Here is a 17577-nt window from a genome sequence, read left to right as displayed (position 1 = left end):
CCGGCCATGCAGAGGCCTCAGGAAAGTGGCAGTGAACAGCAAGTATGGCCCCTGATTTTCTGACCGCGATCACCCAGTTACCATCCAGATGGCCGACAAAATGGAGTGTGTAATTTCTGGCAGATTATTGTCATAAATGGACGGATTGCTACAGCTGTTGTATAGATGTAACACCTTGTAGACATACGTCAGTACCTAAACACAGAACAAAGTCAGTGTTTTTTTCTTTGAAGCCCTGTGTTGGTCGGGTGAGGATGGTGTAATTCACTGGACCCTAACCTCTCAAATTGGAATTTATCAATCCCAGCCTCGATTGAACACTTGTACTTGAGCTTTCTCCAAGTAGATGTTTGTGAGTCTGTGATGAGGTGGGAAGAAAAAACTAGTGTGTGAAGAATCCATGGCAGGAATTTTATGGCCCTGTTGCGGTGGGACTGGGCTGTAAAATGCAGCGGGCCATTCTAAACTCCATTGACTTTGGCAGGACCGTAAAATCCCACTGGCGTAAAATTCCGCCCATGTCTACATTGCAAAATGTACCTTATGGCTGCCTGATGGATAGACAACGCCACTGTTGATGTATCCTTAGGTATCCTAAGACATTAGACTTAAATTCAGTTCTGACTTTTAAGAGCAAATCTTCTCTGAATTGTTCACAAATGCAGACATTATTAATGTTGTGATTCATTTAAGTGTTGTCGTTTTCAATTCTTCTTGTTTTTTTGGATTGTGTTGTGCTTCTCATTATGATGTGCCCTTTGTGGTTGTCTGTCAGATATTCTAATCCAATGGGAACTTTATGAGGATATTTATTCGCCTTGGCAAAACTGTAGGAATGCACGTTACCCATGTTTTGATCACGTTTATCGGAAAAGATAGTTATGTCAGTGAAAAATGTTTCTGAAGGAGACAATAATGTTGAAGTGTGGTCTACTTTACTAATGCAGCTCACCAGTTGTGGCCAATGTGATATTCAAAGTTAATTTTTTTTCTTCCCAGGTTACAAGATGAGCCAGAGCATTTCTGAAAGAAAGTCCTTATTGTGATATTCTGGTTTAAAAATTTGCTGTTTTGAGCAATATTTAATGTGCAGTTAGACTGAAGATGATCACGTTTAAGACATTACCACTTTTTTTTTCGTATGCTGAATCTGGTTTTAATCTGGCGAATCTCCCCATGGCTTTGTAGTTGGTCAGAGCGAATTGCCACCTACAATTTCCACAGAATGCTACCTATTTCCTGCCATAAAGTCAGCAGGAAATTGGTGCTAATCCAGAGAATGGCCTTTGACACAGTTTTTCCAGGATTTCCGCTGATGATCTGTTGAAGCTACGGCAGGAAATTGGCGTCAATTCTGCTTTTCGCCGTGCTTCGTCTAACAGGTTGACAGGGGCTGCAGTACTACCTCAGGGGAACGATTTTGATTCAAAGAACTATCAGTAACCGCATTACAGTGTGACTTGCTCAGGAATTTTAGTATATTACCAGAAGTGTGTGACATCAATTTAAAGGCATAAACAAATGTATATTTTCCTCTAAATACTCACTTTACATTCTGTGTGAATATTTGTGTTGTTTAGTTAAGAAGTTCCTTCAAGCAAGCGTTTGGCAAAAAGAAGTCTCCTAAATCCGCTTCATCTCACTCGGACATTGAAGAAATGAATACCCCGGATTCTTCCTTACCTTCATCCCCCAAGTTTACTCACAATGGATCTACTCCCTCAACCCCAATGATGAGAACATCACACTCCAACTCGCTGTACGTAGACCTTTACTACTGAAAGGCAAACACTCTGATGTTTTGTTTTCGTTGGTCAGTTATGTTTATTCTTAATGGGCAGAATGTGGCCACGTTTAATTGTAATATGTGTAACTGACAGTCGAAGCCCCTAGGGTATAACTATCTGACTTAACCCTAAGATACAAGTCCCACAGACCAGTGAAGTTAAAAGCTAACATAGCTACGGGGGAGATGGTGTTGTAGTGGTAATGTAACTGGACTCGTAATCCAGACGCCCAGGCTGATTCTTTGGGGACACGAGTTCAAATCCAAATTCAGCAGCTGGTGGAATTTAAGTTCAATTAACAAATCTGGAATTGAAAGCTAATCTCAGTAATGATGACCATGACAACTATTATTGATTGTTGTAAAAATATACTCATGTTCTTTAGGAAAGGAAACCTGCCATCCTTACCTGTTCTGGCCGACATGTGACTCCAGACCCACAGCAATGCAGTTGACTCTTAACTGCTCTCTTAAATTCCCTAACAAACCACCCAGTTCAAGGGCAATTAGGGATGGGCAACAAATGTGGCCTTGCCAGCAATACCCACATCCCATGAAAGGATAAAAAAAAGTTATACTCACCAAATCAAACCTAACAGCCAATGTCCCAGATTCCTCTGTAGCCATTATTGATGTCCAGTTCCACCAGGAAGACACCAGAGGTGGTGACACAGTTGGATGCAGGGAGGGAGTGGCCTCGGGAGTCATCAGTATTGACTCTAGCCCCCATGAAGTCACATGGCATCAGGTCAAAAATGACAAGGAAACACCTGCTGCTGCCTACCACTGACTGCCCTCCCTCAGCTAATGAGGCATTGCTCCTCCATGTTGGGCACCACTTAGAAGAAGCTGAGGATAGCAAAGGCACAGAATGTAATTTGGATAGGGGACTGCAATGTCCATCACCAAGAGTGGCTCGATAGCACAACTACTGACCAAGCTGACCGAGTCCTGAAGGACAAATTTGCCAAACTGAGCCTGTGGTAGGTGGTGACAGAAGGTTCAACAAGAGGGAAAAAGCTAGCGTTCGAAATCTTTGCTTTCCTTTCGTTTATTTCTCTTGACTATAATCACTTAATGTGCATTTTACTATTGAATGTTATGTCAGAAATAGGATATAATTATTTATTTGTGCCAAAGCAAGCAACATGTCGTTAGCCACCCTAATCTCTTAAAAACTTACTTGTTTCATATAAAAGAAAATTACTCTCCCATAATTTATGGTACTGTTCCGCTAGCTTCCTAAGCTTAAGCATTATTTACTCATCTGCTGAGGAACTCTGTTCACCCCAATGTGCTGTGCTATTATATGGTGTGGTACACAGGGAATGTTGTGGGCTTGATTCCACTCTGTAAAGCACTGATCACACTATGCCACCAAAGAGATGCAGATGTGCCTTTCTGCAGTCACAGAGAGGGTAGAGGGAATTTTCTTTTAGGTCCTCAATTTTAATGGTCACACCCTCCTTTATGAACTTATCTTTTTGGTCCGCTTATGGACAGATTTTTTTTTCCTTACAACATGTGTTACGAAAGAAAGTAAAGCAGCATCCTGCTGGGGACACAGAAGATGTGAGAGCACTCAGATGCTGAGCGCTGCTAGGTTGTCATGGTAATATGTAATATGTCACTGCATTGTTTGATATATCCAAACTACATAATGGCATAAATATCCTGATTAAGGAATGATGGCTTATCAGCTCATACTGGTTTTGTGTTGGAACGTTAAATGGGGCTTCATTAAATCATGGGGCTGAGTTTTTTGCGCCACCCGCAGGCAGGAAAGTGGGCGAGTGGACCCGTAAGATAGGGCACGTGCCATCAGCGGCATGCCCTGCGCTGGCCAGCCCACCACGCCACAATTTTACGAGGAGCAGGGGAGGTGTTTGACCTGATCGAGGCCCTTCTGTGGGCAATTAGTGCCAGCTTAAGGGCCTCACACGCTGCTACTCAGATTCAATGAGCGGTAAGTGAGGCCTGCGCCCAACATGCAGCCTTCAGGTTTGACCCCACAGGCTGCCAGCCAGTGAAAGGGTTGGGAGCTGGTGTAGGGGAGGGGGGGTTTGCCTCCTTTTCAGGCCCCCTCCCCGTGCCAATTGGATGCCCTCACCTCAACAACTTTCCCTCCCCAGAGAGGAGCAGATAGGGTAGATAGAGAACGACTAATTCTGCTGGTTGGAGAGTCTAGAACTAGTGAATAGTATAAAATATTAGAGCCAGGCCTCTCTGCTATAGAATTAGGAAACACTTCTGCACACACAGGGTGTTGGAAGTTTGGACCTCACTTTCACAGAATGCAGTTGATACTATCTGCTGGATTTAAATCTGAAATTTACCGATTTTTGTTAACCAAAGGTATTAAGGGATATGTGGAGTTAGTTTGCAGATCAGCAATAATCACATTAGCGATGGAGCAGGCTCAGTGGCCATTTCTGATACCATGTTTTTAGTTCTCCAGTGTAGAATTAATTTGAGGAATTGTATTGTTGCATTAAGACCATTTATTTTTTATCGCTCTATGTCTTAAAGAAGGCAGCAGACAAAGCAGTCAATGGGTTCATTGCTTCCACTGATCAGTTTTAAGCAGGAAACTCACTACCATTTTATAATTAGGTAAATATTGAGTGTGATCAGTTTTTGACAAAACACCTAATTTTGATTTCCCAGAGTAGTTTAATTCTTACCGACTGAGCGAATTAATCTAGGCTCGGGAATTTTGCTTCCCTTTCTTTTCTGTCCCATGCAGCATCTCTGAATGCATTGATGGTGAAGCTGAGACCATTATACAGCTGCGGGGTGAGCTGAGAGAGAAAGAGATGAAGTTGACAGATATTCGACTTGAGGCGTTAAGCTCTGCTCACCAACTGGACCAGCTGCGGGAGGCTATGAACAGAATGCAGGTGAGCTGGCGTGCATTCTGCTGCACTGACTTGTTTTTAAAGTGGGGATTTATTTAATTTAACTCGCCCACAGATGTACATTTTCAAAAGCCGCTACTCTCTTATCTATTACTTAATAATTGGAATCAGTCCAGTTGAGCCTCCTCCAACTCCATTCAGGACCTTTAGGTCAAAACATCCTTAATCAAAAGATTAATATTGGTGTAATGATGCAGGCAGTTGAGGCATACAAAGTGATAGGATGCGGGTTTCTGTCTGTGATGCTTTATTATTGATCTCAGTGATGCTCTTCTGGGTGACTTCAGGCCAAGCTTTGCACAGGGACAATAGGAAAATTCAGAAAGCAAGATTGAACAGGCCCCCATTTCATATTGGTAATAGCTTGGTCTCAGCTTTTGAGCATTTGTCCTTTCAGCTCAGCGAAGAACACTTTGGAACCCAAGAAAAGATTGGTGTTTTAACAGAGACGTTTTCTTCCGCAATTACTTATTAGCTCAGACATTGTGAGGGAAGTCAAAATGTGAATACTTAACATTCAGCTGTGAAATGTACCAGTTAAGACATGTTTTATCCTGTAATTAGCTTATTTAAAATTATGTATTACTAGCCCATGGATTTACCTACAGTAATGATGTTTATAGATGAACTTTTCTTTCCTTGCTGGTGTCTGGTTCGAAGTAAACCAGAAGTTATCTAGTACCTTGGCCACATATGAGCTGAGACAGAGACAGTTAGTAAGCTATTTGACACAGAAGGCATCACATCAAAGCTCAATCCTGTTCTCACCTGATAAATGCACTTGATGTGCTTTTTACCACGAGCTGAACAGGAATAGGGCACCATGGCATCTTGATCCTTCTCTAGCCCAATTGAGCTCAATTGCAGCTCCTGTATTGTTACTCAGAGAAGAAAAGCTCACTCAGTACCAAATAAGTTTGAATATGTAACTTTGTTCATTGTGCCTCAGCATCTGGTTCATTTACCCCCAAGCTATTATTAGATAGATACGCGTGAGGAGGGACTCTCAATCCACCATTACTCATCCGGAAAGGCCTAAAATCTCCCCCTGTCACTGCAACTAAATATTTCTTAAAGGATTCCATAGCTTTCTCATCCACTGCTCTACCTAGGAACCCATTTCATCTATTGTTCATTTTTTTAGATATGGAACTACTTAATAACAGGGTCCCTTTGTCCTGTCATGGTTTACTTAGGAGTAGTGTCTCGGGACCAGTGTTCTCTCTTTTCTGCTCACGATGTTTTACTCCTCTGTAAGATGATCTCAGTTGTTTCCATTCAAAGCAGTCAAGCCCAACTTCCTTCACTTCTTTTTCCTGATAAATTAGTTTGCATTTGCTAGTATCATGACCCCAGCGTTGCTGAATGGACCCTTGACATTTATATAGCAAATTTCACAACCCTTGGGACACCTCAGTGAAGTAATTTTTGAATTGCAGTCACTTGTTATAGGGAAAATTTAGAAGCCAGTTTAAGGACAGCAAGCTCCCAGAAGTAGCAACATCATAATGGTGAGATCATCTGTCTTGGCAACGCTAGTTGAGGACTAAATATTAGCCAGGACATTGAAGTGAACACCCCTGGTTGCTGTCAAAATTGAATCTCTCATACCCACCCAAAAAGGGCAGACACAGTTTAAACTGAGGCCTCTGTTTAACATCTCCTCTGACAGGGTCCACTTGCAACAGCGCAGCATTCAGCACTACACTGAAGTGTCAGCCTAGACCAAGCTAGAATGTTTCCCTTGTGTCTCAGTGCCTAGAACCGAATTAGGTGCTCCGAGAAGCTCCACATTTGAAGCCATAAAGTCCTTACTGACAGCCATTTCAACAGCAAGGTAGCCTGTAAATTATAGCTGTGAGGTGACCGTTATGCCCACTTGTTTCGCTGCAGCCTGCAATTAGTTATGGTATTCAGTTCATTCTTTCAAAAAGAATCTCAAATGTTGGTGGAGAACTAGATGTCCTTTCTGTTGAGCTGCAGTCTGTTTCAGTTGTAGCATGCCTCGAGCTGTTCCAGAGAGGCAATAACAACGTTTTGTAGATCAGCCAACCTTTCTTGCCTATTCATGCATAGAGTTAGTTCCCAAGTGGAAAGAAGTCGTTATGATAAACCAGTTATCCGCGAGCTGCATGTGTGAAATTGTTTGGCCAGAGGACATTTGGAAAACCCATTATTCTGTGAAGGCTGGGTTTGGCCAGACGTTGCTGCAGCTGCTTTTTGGTGGGTTAGATATTGAGATTGGTTCTCCAGCCAACAGCACTCACCATAGGAATGCAAAACAACAGGGATGCCTGTTGTCACCAGATATCTGCACTGCTATTGTTTAAATGAGCTAGCAAACAAACAAAGTGATTGCTAGAGTGAGCCTGACATTTTAAGACAGAACAACCCATGTCACAGCTCTGGACTCAGAATTGCTTCCCATCAATGCTTTGAGCTCATTGAAGATTGATCTAGAGAGTCATTGGTTTGGTGGCTTGCGAAGTTATCTGGAACTTTATAAGTTACATTTCTCTAAAAGGTTCGCTTTCATGGGATCATGTTGAACAGTTTACCAATCATTGATGAAGAACCATTTGTTGTTGGTCAAGAAAATCAGTCAGCTAAAAGTTAATCATGTGATAAATACAAAGCAAACCTAGGGCTACTGTTAACATAACTCATTCAGCAGCATTTTCCAAATTAACAGTTTGATGCTTAATAGTATTTACTCGTGTGACTATATCATAAAGAAATGACATTGTTCAAGGATTCAGTAGCATTTCTGTATCAATATAAAACCTTATGACAAGATAAATTAGAATTTATCAGTTAATGGAGTTGGGGGTTATAGGAGTCAGGCAGGAAAGTGGAGTTGAGGTCACAATCAGATCAGCCATGCTCTTATTGAATGGCAAAGCAGGCTTGAGGGGCTGAATGGCCAAGCCCTCCTATTTTTCATGTTCTTATGTTAAAGGGATAAAGAGGATAGAGCTTCATTCTGGTGTTATCTGTAAATCCATTAGTGTAACCCCATCATTCTAACAACTTCAGATTTGAACTAAATATTTTCTTTCTTAACATTCCAAGATTTGCCAATATATACAAACTCAGCAACTTAACTGCTTATGTTACTTATTCATGGTTTCCTATTACCTAAATCAATTTGATTTCTTTTGAAACGATTATTTGAACAGAATTCATTTGAGAGTTATTCATTATTTTATAGTATCATTCCAGATCTCCCTGTGCAACATTTAAAATTAATGGCAATGCTAACCGATCATTATCTTTCCCCACATGTAAACCTAGTAATGATTTGGGGTGCTGTGCTCATCTGTGTTGTTCAGATTCCAATTTTTCAGATGTAACCTTTACATAACTCACCACAAGCTGGTAATAAGTAGTTAAGACCATTCAGGACAAAGCAGCCCACTTGATTAGCACCACAACCACAAACATTCACTCCCTCCAACACTGACGCACAGTAGCAGCAGTGTGTACCATCTACAAGATGCAGTGCAGGAACTCACCAAGGCTCTTTAGACAGCGCCTTCCAAACTCACAACCAATACCATCTAGAAGGACAAGGGGAGCAGATGGATGGGAACACCACTGCCTCTGAGTCACTCATCATCCTGACTTGGAAATATATCGTTGTTCCTTCACTGTCGCTTGGTTAAAATCCTGGAACTCCCTTCCTAGCAGTACTGTGGGTGTAGCTACACCACATGGACTGCAGTGGTTCAAGAAGGCAGCTCACCACCACCTTCTCAGGGGCAACTAGGGTTGGGCAATAAATGTTGGCCCATTCAGCGAAACCTACATCCTGTGAATGAATAAAAAAAAGTTAGTGGTAAACAATGATATTGTCACTGTGGCTCAGTGGGTAGCACTTTTGCCTCTGAGTTACAAGGTTCTAGGTTCAAGTCTCAATTAAGGGCTTGAGCACTAAAATCAAGGTTGATATCCAGTGCAGTATTGAGGGAGCTTTTGAAGGTGCTGTCTTTCGATTGAGACATTAAGCAGAAGCCCCATCTCTCTGCTTGAGTGGATGTAAAAGATCCCGTGACACTATTTCAGAGAAGAGCAGGGGAGTTATGCCTGGTGTTGGTGTCCAATATTTATCCCTCAATCAACATAAAAACACGGATTATATGGTCATTATCCTATTGTTGTTTGTGGGAGATTGCTGTGCACATAATGGCTGTTGTACTTCCTAAACTACAACAGTGACTACACTTTAAAAAACTGCATTATCTGTAAAGTACTGTGAGACATAGGATGGTTGTGAAAATCACTATATAAATGCAAGTCTTTTTTCTGTTTAACCTGTCTTGTAAAATGCTTCTAGTGTGCACTACTACAAGTGTGAAACAAGAGTGTTTGCTTAGCATCACGTGTTTTGCATGGTTACACAGTGCTTTAAAAAATGCCTGGTTTGCTTTAATATTTAAATCCTTTTCTCTTCTAGACTGAAATTGAAAAGCTGAAGGCTGAGAATGACCGTTTGAAGTCTGAAACCCAAGGCAACTGCAGTAGGGCCCAGTCCCAGCTTTCCATCTCTTCGTCCCCTCGTCAGTCACTCGGCCTTTCCCAGCACAGCCTTAACCTGACCGAGTCCACCAGCCTTGGTATGCCACTCTGAAATAGTCAACTCCTTTTGCTATATTTGCATCTGAAATATGGATAACTAGAGTGCTCATCGCATATCCAATGATGGACACATTGTAGGTCTCAGTTTTAACATTCTGGCTAAGACTGTAAATTTGGTTGAATTACTATTTAACTTTCCATCCTTTTAAATGCATTGCTGTAGGGCAGCATTGCTTGAGTACCATCATATCATCACAATTCCGCACTCATCATTGAAGTCAGAATCGTTTAGCCCAGGCTGACAAAGTGAATTTTGACACTGTAAATGCAGTTCAACTTGTATTGAATTGAGATCAGAAATAGAGAGGTCATTGACTGAGCCAGCAGGGTATTCATGTTCACTGTTGACTTCCCACGCTTCCATTTCTAATTGATGTTATTATTGAGCAGATATGCTACTTGATGACAATGCAGACGGCTCGGCTCGCAAAGAAGGCAGGCACGTAAAGATTGTAGTCCGCTTGCAAGAGGAGATGAGATGGAAGGAGGTATGTTGAAGGCAGCCAACTCCATTGCTGAAAATGCTCCTGATAATATGCAGCTGGGATGACACATCACTATATGGGAGAATTCAGCTCCCAAAAGCATTGGAAGCCAAGACAGAAATATGTGCTGCGCTCAAGTCATGTTGAGGCTTATTATCATGCTTCATGAAAATCCTTGTAAACTATGGAGTTGCTTGCTAGATCACTTCAGAAGGAATTAAAAGACAATCATTTAATGTGTGACTAGAGTCATATTTTGACTAGACAGGATAGGGATGGCAACTTAGCTTTTCTGAAGGATATTACTGAACAGGCTGAATTCTTACAAGAATCTATTTCCAAGGTCATTTATTTTTTTTGGTGCCTGCTCACGTTACCAAATTAATTAAATTCAAATTCACAATGTGCCAGGTTGGCATTTGAACCCATGACCTTTAGTTGCTTGTCCAGAACCATAACCATCACAATGCTGTGCTCAAGCTGAGCACTTGAGCAGCATGAAATTCTTTGTAGACCTTCAGTATGTGCCAATTGTTAAGTGTTACTTCAGCATGTGCACTTGTCATTTTTATTTTCCCACTTATGTGATATTAATCTTTACCAACATCATCCTAGAGGTTATCGTTGACCAGAAACTAAACTGGACCAGCCATATAAATATTGTGGATACAGGAGCAGGTCAGAGGCTGGGAATTCTGTGGCAAGTAACTCACCTCTTGACTCCCCAAAAGCCTGTCCACCATCTACAAGGCACAAGTTAGGAGTGTCATGGAATACTCTCCACTTGCCTGGATGAGTGCAACCCTCAAGAGGAAGCATGACACCAATCAAGACAAAGCAGTCCACTTGATCAGCACTCCAACCACCACCTTAAGCATATACACCCTCCACCACCGACGTACAGTGGCAGCAGTGTGTACCATCTACAAGATGCATTGAAACAACTTGCCAAGCCATCTTTGACAACTTTTTCCACATCTGCAACCCTACCCCCTAGCAGATGCACAGGGACACCACCACCTGCAAGTTCCTCTTGAAGCAACGCACCACCCTGGACTTGGAAATATATCGCCATTCCTTCACTGTCACTGGGTGAAAATCCTGGAAGTCCCTTCCTAACAGCACTGTGGATGTAATGACACCACACGGACTGCAGCAGTTCAAGAAAGTTGGTGCACCACCACTTTCCCAAGGGCAATTAGGGATAGGGAACAATGTTGGCCTTGCCAGTGATGCTTACATCCCATGAACAAATTGAAAAAATTGGGCCACAGCATGGAGCTATCAGCTCAGTGTTACTTGGTGAAGCCTTTATTGCAATGGGGTGGAGTATAAAGGTAGGGAAGCCTTGCTATGACTGTACAGGACATTGGTGAGACAAACTGTAGTACTGTGTGCATTTTCAGTCTCCTTACTTAAGGAAGGATATACTTGCATTGGAAGCAGTTCAGAGAAGGTTCACAAGGCTGATTCCTGGAATGAAAGTGTTGTGTTATGAGATAAGATTGAGCAGGTTGGGCCTATACTCATTGGAGTTTAGAGGAATGAGAGGTGATTTTATTGAAACGTCTAAGATTCTGAGGGGGCTTGACAGGATGGATGCTGAGAGGTTATTTCTTCTCATGGAGGAATCCAGAACTAGGGGGCACAGTTTAAAAATACGGGGTCTCCCATTTAGGATGGAGATGAGGAGGAGCTGGGGGCTGTTAGTTTGGGGAATTCCCTTCCAGAGAGAGCAGTGGAGGCTGGGTCATTGAATATATTCAAAGCTGAATGAGATTTTGCAGCAACAATGGAGTAAAGGGTTATGAGATGGGAGCAAGCAGGAAAAGAGTTAAGGCCACAATCAGGTCAACCATGATCTTAATGACTGGCGGATCAGGCTCGATGGGCTGAATGGTCTACTCCTGCTCCTATTTATTATGTTTTTGTAAGCCAAAGGATAGTTGGTGTGGGAAATAGGAACATTGTCCTGATTCATATGAATTAGGAACAGGAGTAGGCCACTCGGCCCCTCCAGCCTGCCATTCAATAAGATCATGACTGAACTGAATGTAACCTCAACCCACATTCCTGCCTATCCCCAATAATCTTTCACCCCCTTGTTAATCAAGCATCTATCTAGCTCTGCCATAAAAATGTTCAAAGATTCTGCTTCTACCACCTTTTGAGGAAAAGAGTTCCAAAAACACTCAACCCTCTGAGAGAAAAAATTTCTCCTCATCTCTGTCTTAAATGAGCGACTCCTTATTTTTAAACATTGACCCCTAGTTCTAGATTCTCCCACAAGAGGAAACATCTTCTCCACTTCCACCCTGTCAAGACCTCTCAGGATCTTAAAGGTTTTAATTAAGTTACCTGTTACTCTTCTAAACTCCAGTGGATACAAGCCTAGCCTGTCCAGCCTTTCCTCATAAACAACCCGCCCATTCCTGGTATCAGTCTAGTAAACCTTCTCTGAACTGCTTCTAAATCATTTATATCTTTCTTTAAATAAGGAGACCAGTACTGTCAACAATACTCCAGATATGGTCTCACCAATATCCTGTACAACTGAAGCATAACCTCTCTACTTTTATAATCAATTCCCTTCACAATAAACGATAACATTCTGTTAGCTTTCCTATTACCTGCTGTACCTGCACACTAATCTTTTGTGAATCATGCACTAGGACACCCAGATCCCTTTGGATCTCAGGGCTCCTCAATCTCTCACCATTTCGATAATAACCTTTTTCACTCTTCCTGCCAAAGTGAACAATTTCACATTTGCCCACATTATACTCCATTTGCTAGATCTTTGCCCACTCACTTAACCTATCTATGTTACTTTGTAGCCTCCTTACATCCTCTTCACAATTTACTTTCCTACCTATCTTTGTGTCATCAGCAAATTTAGCCACCTTCCTTCAGTCCCTTCATTCAAGTCATTTATATAAATTGTAAAAAGTTGAGGCCCCTGCACTGATCCTTGTGGCACACCACTCGTCACATCCTGCCGACCAGAAAAAGATCCATTTATGCCGGTCTCTGCTTCCCATTAGCTAACCGATCATCTATCCATGCTAATGTTTTACCCACTACACCAGGAGCTTTTATTTTCTACAATAACCTTTGATGTGGCACTTCATTAAATGCCTCCTGGAAATCCAAGTACTGTACGTCCATTTGTCTTTATCCCTTTAAAGGACCCCTTTATCCACAGCACATGTGACTCCTTCAAAGAACACCAATGAATTGATTAAACATGATTACCCTTTACAAAACCACGTTGACTCTGCCTGATTGCCATAATTCTTTCTAAGTGCCCTGCTATGGCATCTTTAATAATAGCTTCTAACATGTTCCCTATGACAGATGTTAGGCTAATTGGCCTATAGTTTCCTGCTTTCTGTCTCCCTCCCTTTTTGACTAAAGGAGTTACATTTGCTATTTCCTGATCTAATGGAACCTCCCCCAAATCTAGGGAATTTTGAAAAATTAAAACCAGTGCATCAGCTATCTCACTAGCTACTTCTTTCAAGACCTTAGGGTGAAGTCCATCCGGATCTGGGGATTGGTCAGCCCACAGCCCCAACAGTTTGTTCAGTGCCACTTCCCTGGTGATTGTAATTTTCCTGAGTTCCTCCCTCCTTTCCATTTCCTGATTTACAGCTATTTCCGGGATGTTACTTGCGTCCTCTATGGTGAGGACCGAAGCAAAATACCTGTTTAATTCATCTGACAACTCCCTACTTTCCATTCCTTCTTTGCTGTTCTTTGTCTTCTTTCCAATCTTCTGAACTGCTATCCATCTTTGTGCAATTATATGCTTTTTCTTTAAGTTTGATACTGCCTTTAACTTTTTAAGTTAACCACGGATGATGGGCCCTCCCCTTGGAATTTTTCCTTTCTCATTGGAATGTATATATTCTGTGTATTCTGAAATATCCCGTTAAATGTCTGCCACTGAACTACTACTGACATTTCCCTTAACCTCATTTGCCAGTTCAATTTAGCTAGCTCTGATTTCGTGCCCTTATAATTGCCCTTATTTATGTTTAAAATACTAGTCTTGGACGCACTCATTTCTCCCTCAAAATGAATGTAAAGTTCAATCATATTATGACCGCTGCTACCTAGGGGTGCCTTTACTAGGTGGTCATCAATTAATCCTATCTCGTTGCTCAATACCAGGTCAAGTATAGCCTGCTCTCTGGTTGGCTCCAGAACGCGTTGTTCCAAGAAACTATCCCGAGAACATTCCATGAACTCCCCATCTGCGCTACCTTTGCCCACCTGAATTTTCCAGTCTATGGGCAGGACTTTCCCCTCGTCAGGTGGGCGGGCGGGGGAGTGGCCACGAAACGGTCCACCACCCACGATCGGGCCCCGACCACGCTTTCACCCTCACTGGCCAATTAACAGCTAGCCAGCATGAAACACGCATTGAGAGCCTCAGTTGCTGGGGTGGGGGACAGGAGGAGCTTGAGCGCTGAAACTTGCGCTTGCGCAGGGGTGCACTCAGTGAAAGCCCCCTGAAGCCACAGAGCTGCCTCAGGAAGCTGAAGATTTTTAAAAATGAAAACCGAAGAATCAACAAATAATAAACGTGTCCCCACATGTGACTCACATGAAGAGGGACATGTTAAAAAATGAGTTTAACAGAACATTTATTGTTTTTTATTCCTTGTTGGAAACCTCATCCAGCTCGTGGAGGAGGTTTGGTAAAAATGCAAAAAGCCGCCTGGCCTACTCGCCCACTTGCTAACTGTCAGGTTGGATGGGGCAGCAAAAAATTCAACTTAATTACCTGCTTAAGGGCCTTTATAGGCCTCTTTATTGTCGGTAGGCATGCTGCCAACTCCCACGCACGCCCGCCAAAATATCGCACAAGTGTGTGATGACGGGACGCTCGCCCGACATCATTGTGCGCTATTCCCCCCCCCCCGCTTGGATGGCTTCCTGTACCATGGTGCCATAGTCAGTTTGCTCATCCACCCTGTAGCCCCCACTCTCATCCAAAAGGGCTGAGAGACCTGTTGGACAAGTGCCAAGGCTCACACTCTTGCCCTCTGGGTCCCCTTACCTGCCTCACTCTCAGTCACAGTCTCCTGTCCCCAGCCACTGACCAAATCAGAAGACCCTATCCTAAGTGGTGTGCCTGCCTCCTGGTATAAGGCATCCAGGTAACTTTCCCCCTCCCTGAAGTGTCGCAGAGTCTGCAGCTCAGCCTCCAGCTCAATGGCTCTAAGTTGAAGTTCCTCAAAGCCGCAAACACTTACTGCAGACGTATTTGCCCTGGTCGCAGTGTTGCTCAGGAGCTCCCACACGCTGCAGCTTTGACACATCAGCTGTCCTGCCATCCTCATTTCAATGTGTTTTAAATAATAACTGCATTATATTAATCACTTATTTATGTTGTTTTCTTATATATTTTATTAAGTTTACCACCAAATTGTGTACTATTTTAAACCTTAGGGATAGAATAGAACTTACCAGATACTCACCAGACAGCTAGCTCCATTCCCTGTAGTAGAGCAAGAACCAATTTCTATGGCATGTGAAAGATAGAAAGGGGAAATGAACAACTCCTTCTCCCCCTTCATCAAATTCCCCTCACCAAAATCCAAGTCTTCACTCAGTTAGTCAGCTGCACTCCTTTTGCCAAGGCTGCACTGAAGAACCATGGATTTATAGTCAGCTGAAGTGGGGCTACAGTAACCAGATTCAACCAGTTAGCTAATGAACTACTCAGCTCCTACAGCTGGGAGTGAGTTTACTGGGTTTGTAACCCCAAGATCAAGAGTTCAAATCTCACAATGGCAAACTATGAAACGATGTAACTTCATCTGAATAGGAACAGATGGAAAACGTGTTTGTACTCGAAAGAGTTACCCTGTCTAAACTGCAAGAAAGAAAGAAAGTAGCCTGCTTACACAGTACTTTCCAGTTACTGCTAATTACAAACTAGATTAGATTTTAAGAGGAAGATTTAAAAAACAAAATTAAAACTTAAAACTCCCCTCTCACCAAACCCCAAGTCTTCACTCAGTTAGCCGGCTGCGCTCTGTTTGCCTGGGTTTGCCAGTCCATCGTGTATTAGGTTAGAATTGGGATTACAGCATGTTGTTGGACAGAGTAAAGAAAAGTTTACTTGGCATTTGAATATGTTTAATGCTGACACAGAACTCCATGAATTGTACTTTTCTTTTAGCCATTCTTTATGAGCAGAAAAATAAATGACCAGTGAATTCAGGTTTTCCTGATTTTTGATGCTGGTAAAATCCTCTTCTTTGAAGCTAAAATCCATGCCTTTAGCTTAATCGGTTCAATAACTATTACTACTGGATTACATTACTCCAGAAAATACTGATCTATTTCTTACTTCACCACAGGAGTCTCGGATCCGTCAGTACATAGTTGGCTGCATTGGGGTCAGTGGTAAAACAAAGTGGGATGTCTTGGATGGTGTCGTGCGGCGTCTGTTTAAGGTAAGGAAGGCCCAATAGAGGAAAATAAGATTCAAATGTGTCACCACTTGTTCAGCGATTGAGGAAGAGGGTCATTATAGGCATTAAGCAAAACATGGAACAGCTCTTTAAGGCCAGATAATGACGCCTTTGCAATAGAAGTGACCAGACCTTTATTAGTAACTTTACATCATAACAGTGCTTTGAAATTTCTGTTCGCTTTATGGTTTCCCCCTTTTTCATTTTTGCCTTAATTTTCTTTCCTCCTCTTCTCCAATGTGCTGTTTCCTCACTGGCCACTCTCTGACACCTCTTCTGTTAGTGTCAGCAGGCTATTTGACCGGGGGGGGGGGGGGGGGGGGGGGGGGGGGGGGGGGGGGGGGGGGCATCACAGCTGAATTTGCTCTCATTCTCATTGGTGTCCGTTCATGTAAACTTTTAACATTTTTTGGGCAACCTAAGTTGTTTCCAACTTAGAAAAGACTATGAATTAAAATTACACAAGTTGTTTGTCATTACTATTGTCACTAATAAAGAAAGCCGATGTTCTTATTATGGAAGGAGAGTGGCACAGGAAACCACGGGAGTTTATATTTAAAATTTTGAATGAGACAGAAGTGTTTAGCAGAAGACCCCAATCTGAAAAGTATGGTTGTGCTGTAAAATGAAATAATTGGACAATGATATTTGTTACATTATCTAAGTAAATCATTTTCCCTGACTCCTCATAGTTCCTGCATTTTATCAATTCAAACATAATAATCAATCCCAATATGAAATTCTAGTTTCCTGCTCTAGTTTAGAACGTAAGATATTTTAGTTTAACCTAATGACGCTGCCTTTCACAGGAATACATTATCCATGTGGATCCAGTGAGCCAGTTGGGCCTAAACTCAGACAGTGTGCTGGGCTACAGCATAGGAGACATCAGACGCACCAATAATATAGATACACCTGAACTGTTACCCTGCGGCTATTTGGTAGGAGAAAGCAACACAGTCACAATGTCACTGAAAGGTATGAACATTACTCATTGTGTAGGTTTCTACTTGATTTTTAAATGTGGAATTTTGGAAATCAAGAATGGAGGCAAAACTTAACCCACAGAATTTTTGTTTCTACATATTCTGTGCTCAGCCTTATCTGATAGACAAGTGCCAAATAGCTTTGTGACTACAAGCTACTAATTTCACCGATAAGCACGGGAACAGAGAAGATTAGCCACCCCAGAGGTATCTGACATCATATTCCTGACATCCCCTGCTGATTATATTGAACATTACTACACCATTCCTCAG

General features: G+C 42.3%; 1 protein-coding gene across 2 annotated transcripts in view; it reads left to right on the top strand.

Annotated features, from left to right (window-relative positions):
• The window catches only part of nav2a (neuron navigator 2a), a 315479-nt gene that overhangs the window by 281139 nt on the left and 16763 nt on the right, over positions 1-17577 (top strand). For both annotated transcript variants that reach the window (XM_041197259.1, XM_041197260.1), the window contains 6 exons: positions 1581-1759; positions 4533-4686; positions 9161-9320; positions 9733-9830; positions 16205-16300; positions 17128-17296. In XM_041197259.1, coding sequence (XP_041053193.1) covers positions 1581-1759; positions 4533-4686; positions 9161-9320; positions 9733-9830; positions 16205-16300; positions 17128-17296 — 856 coding nt within the window. The remainder of the gene's footprint in view (positions 1-1580; positions 1760-4532; positions 4687-9160; positions 9321-9732; positions 9831-16204; positions 16301-17127; positions 17297-17577) is intronic.

The sequence above is a fragment of the Carcharodon carcharias genome, chromosome 10 (assembly GCF_017639515.1).
Source record: "Carcharodon carcharias isolate sCarCar2 chromosome 10, sCarCar2.pri, whole genome shotgun sequence".
Lineage (NCBI taxonomy): Eukaryota > Metazoa > Chordata > Chondrichthyes > Lamniformes > Lamnidae > Carcharodon > Carcharodon carcharias.
Note: the sequence above shows the minus strand (reverse complement) of the source record. Positions and strands in the feature narration are given on the sequence as shown.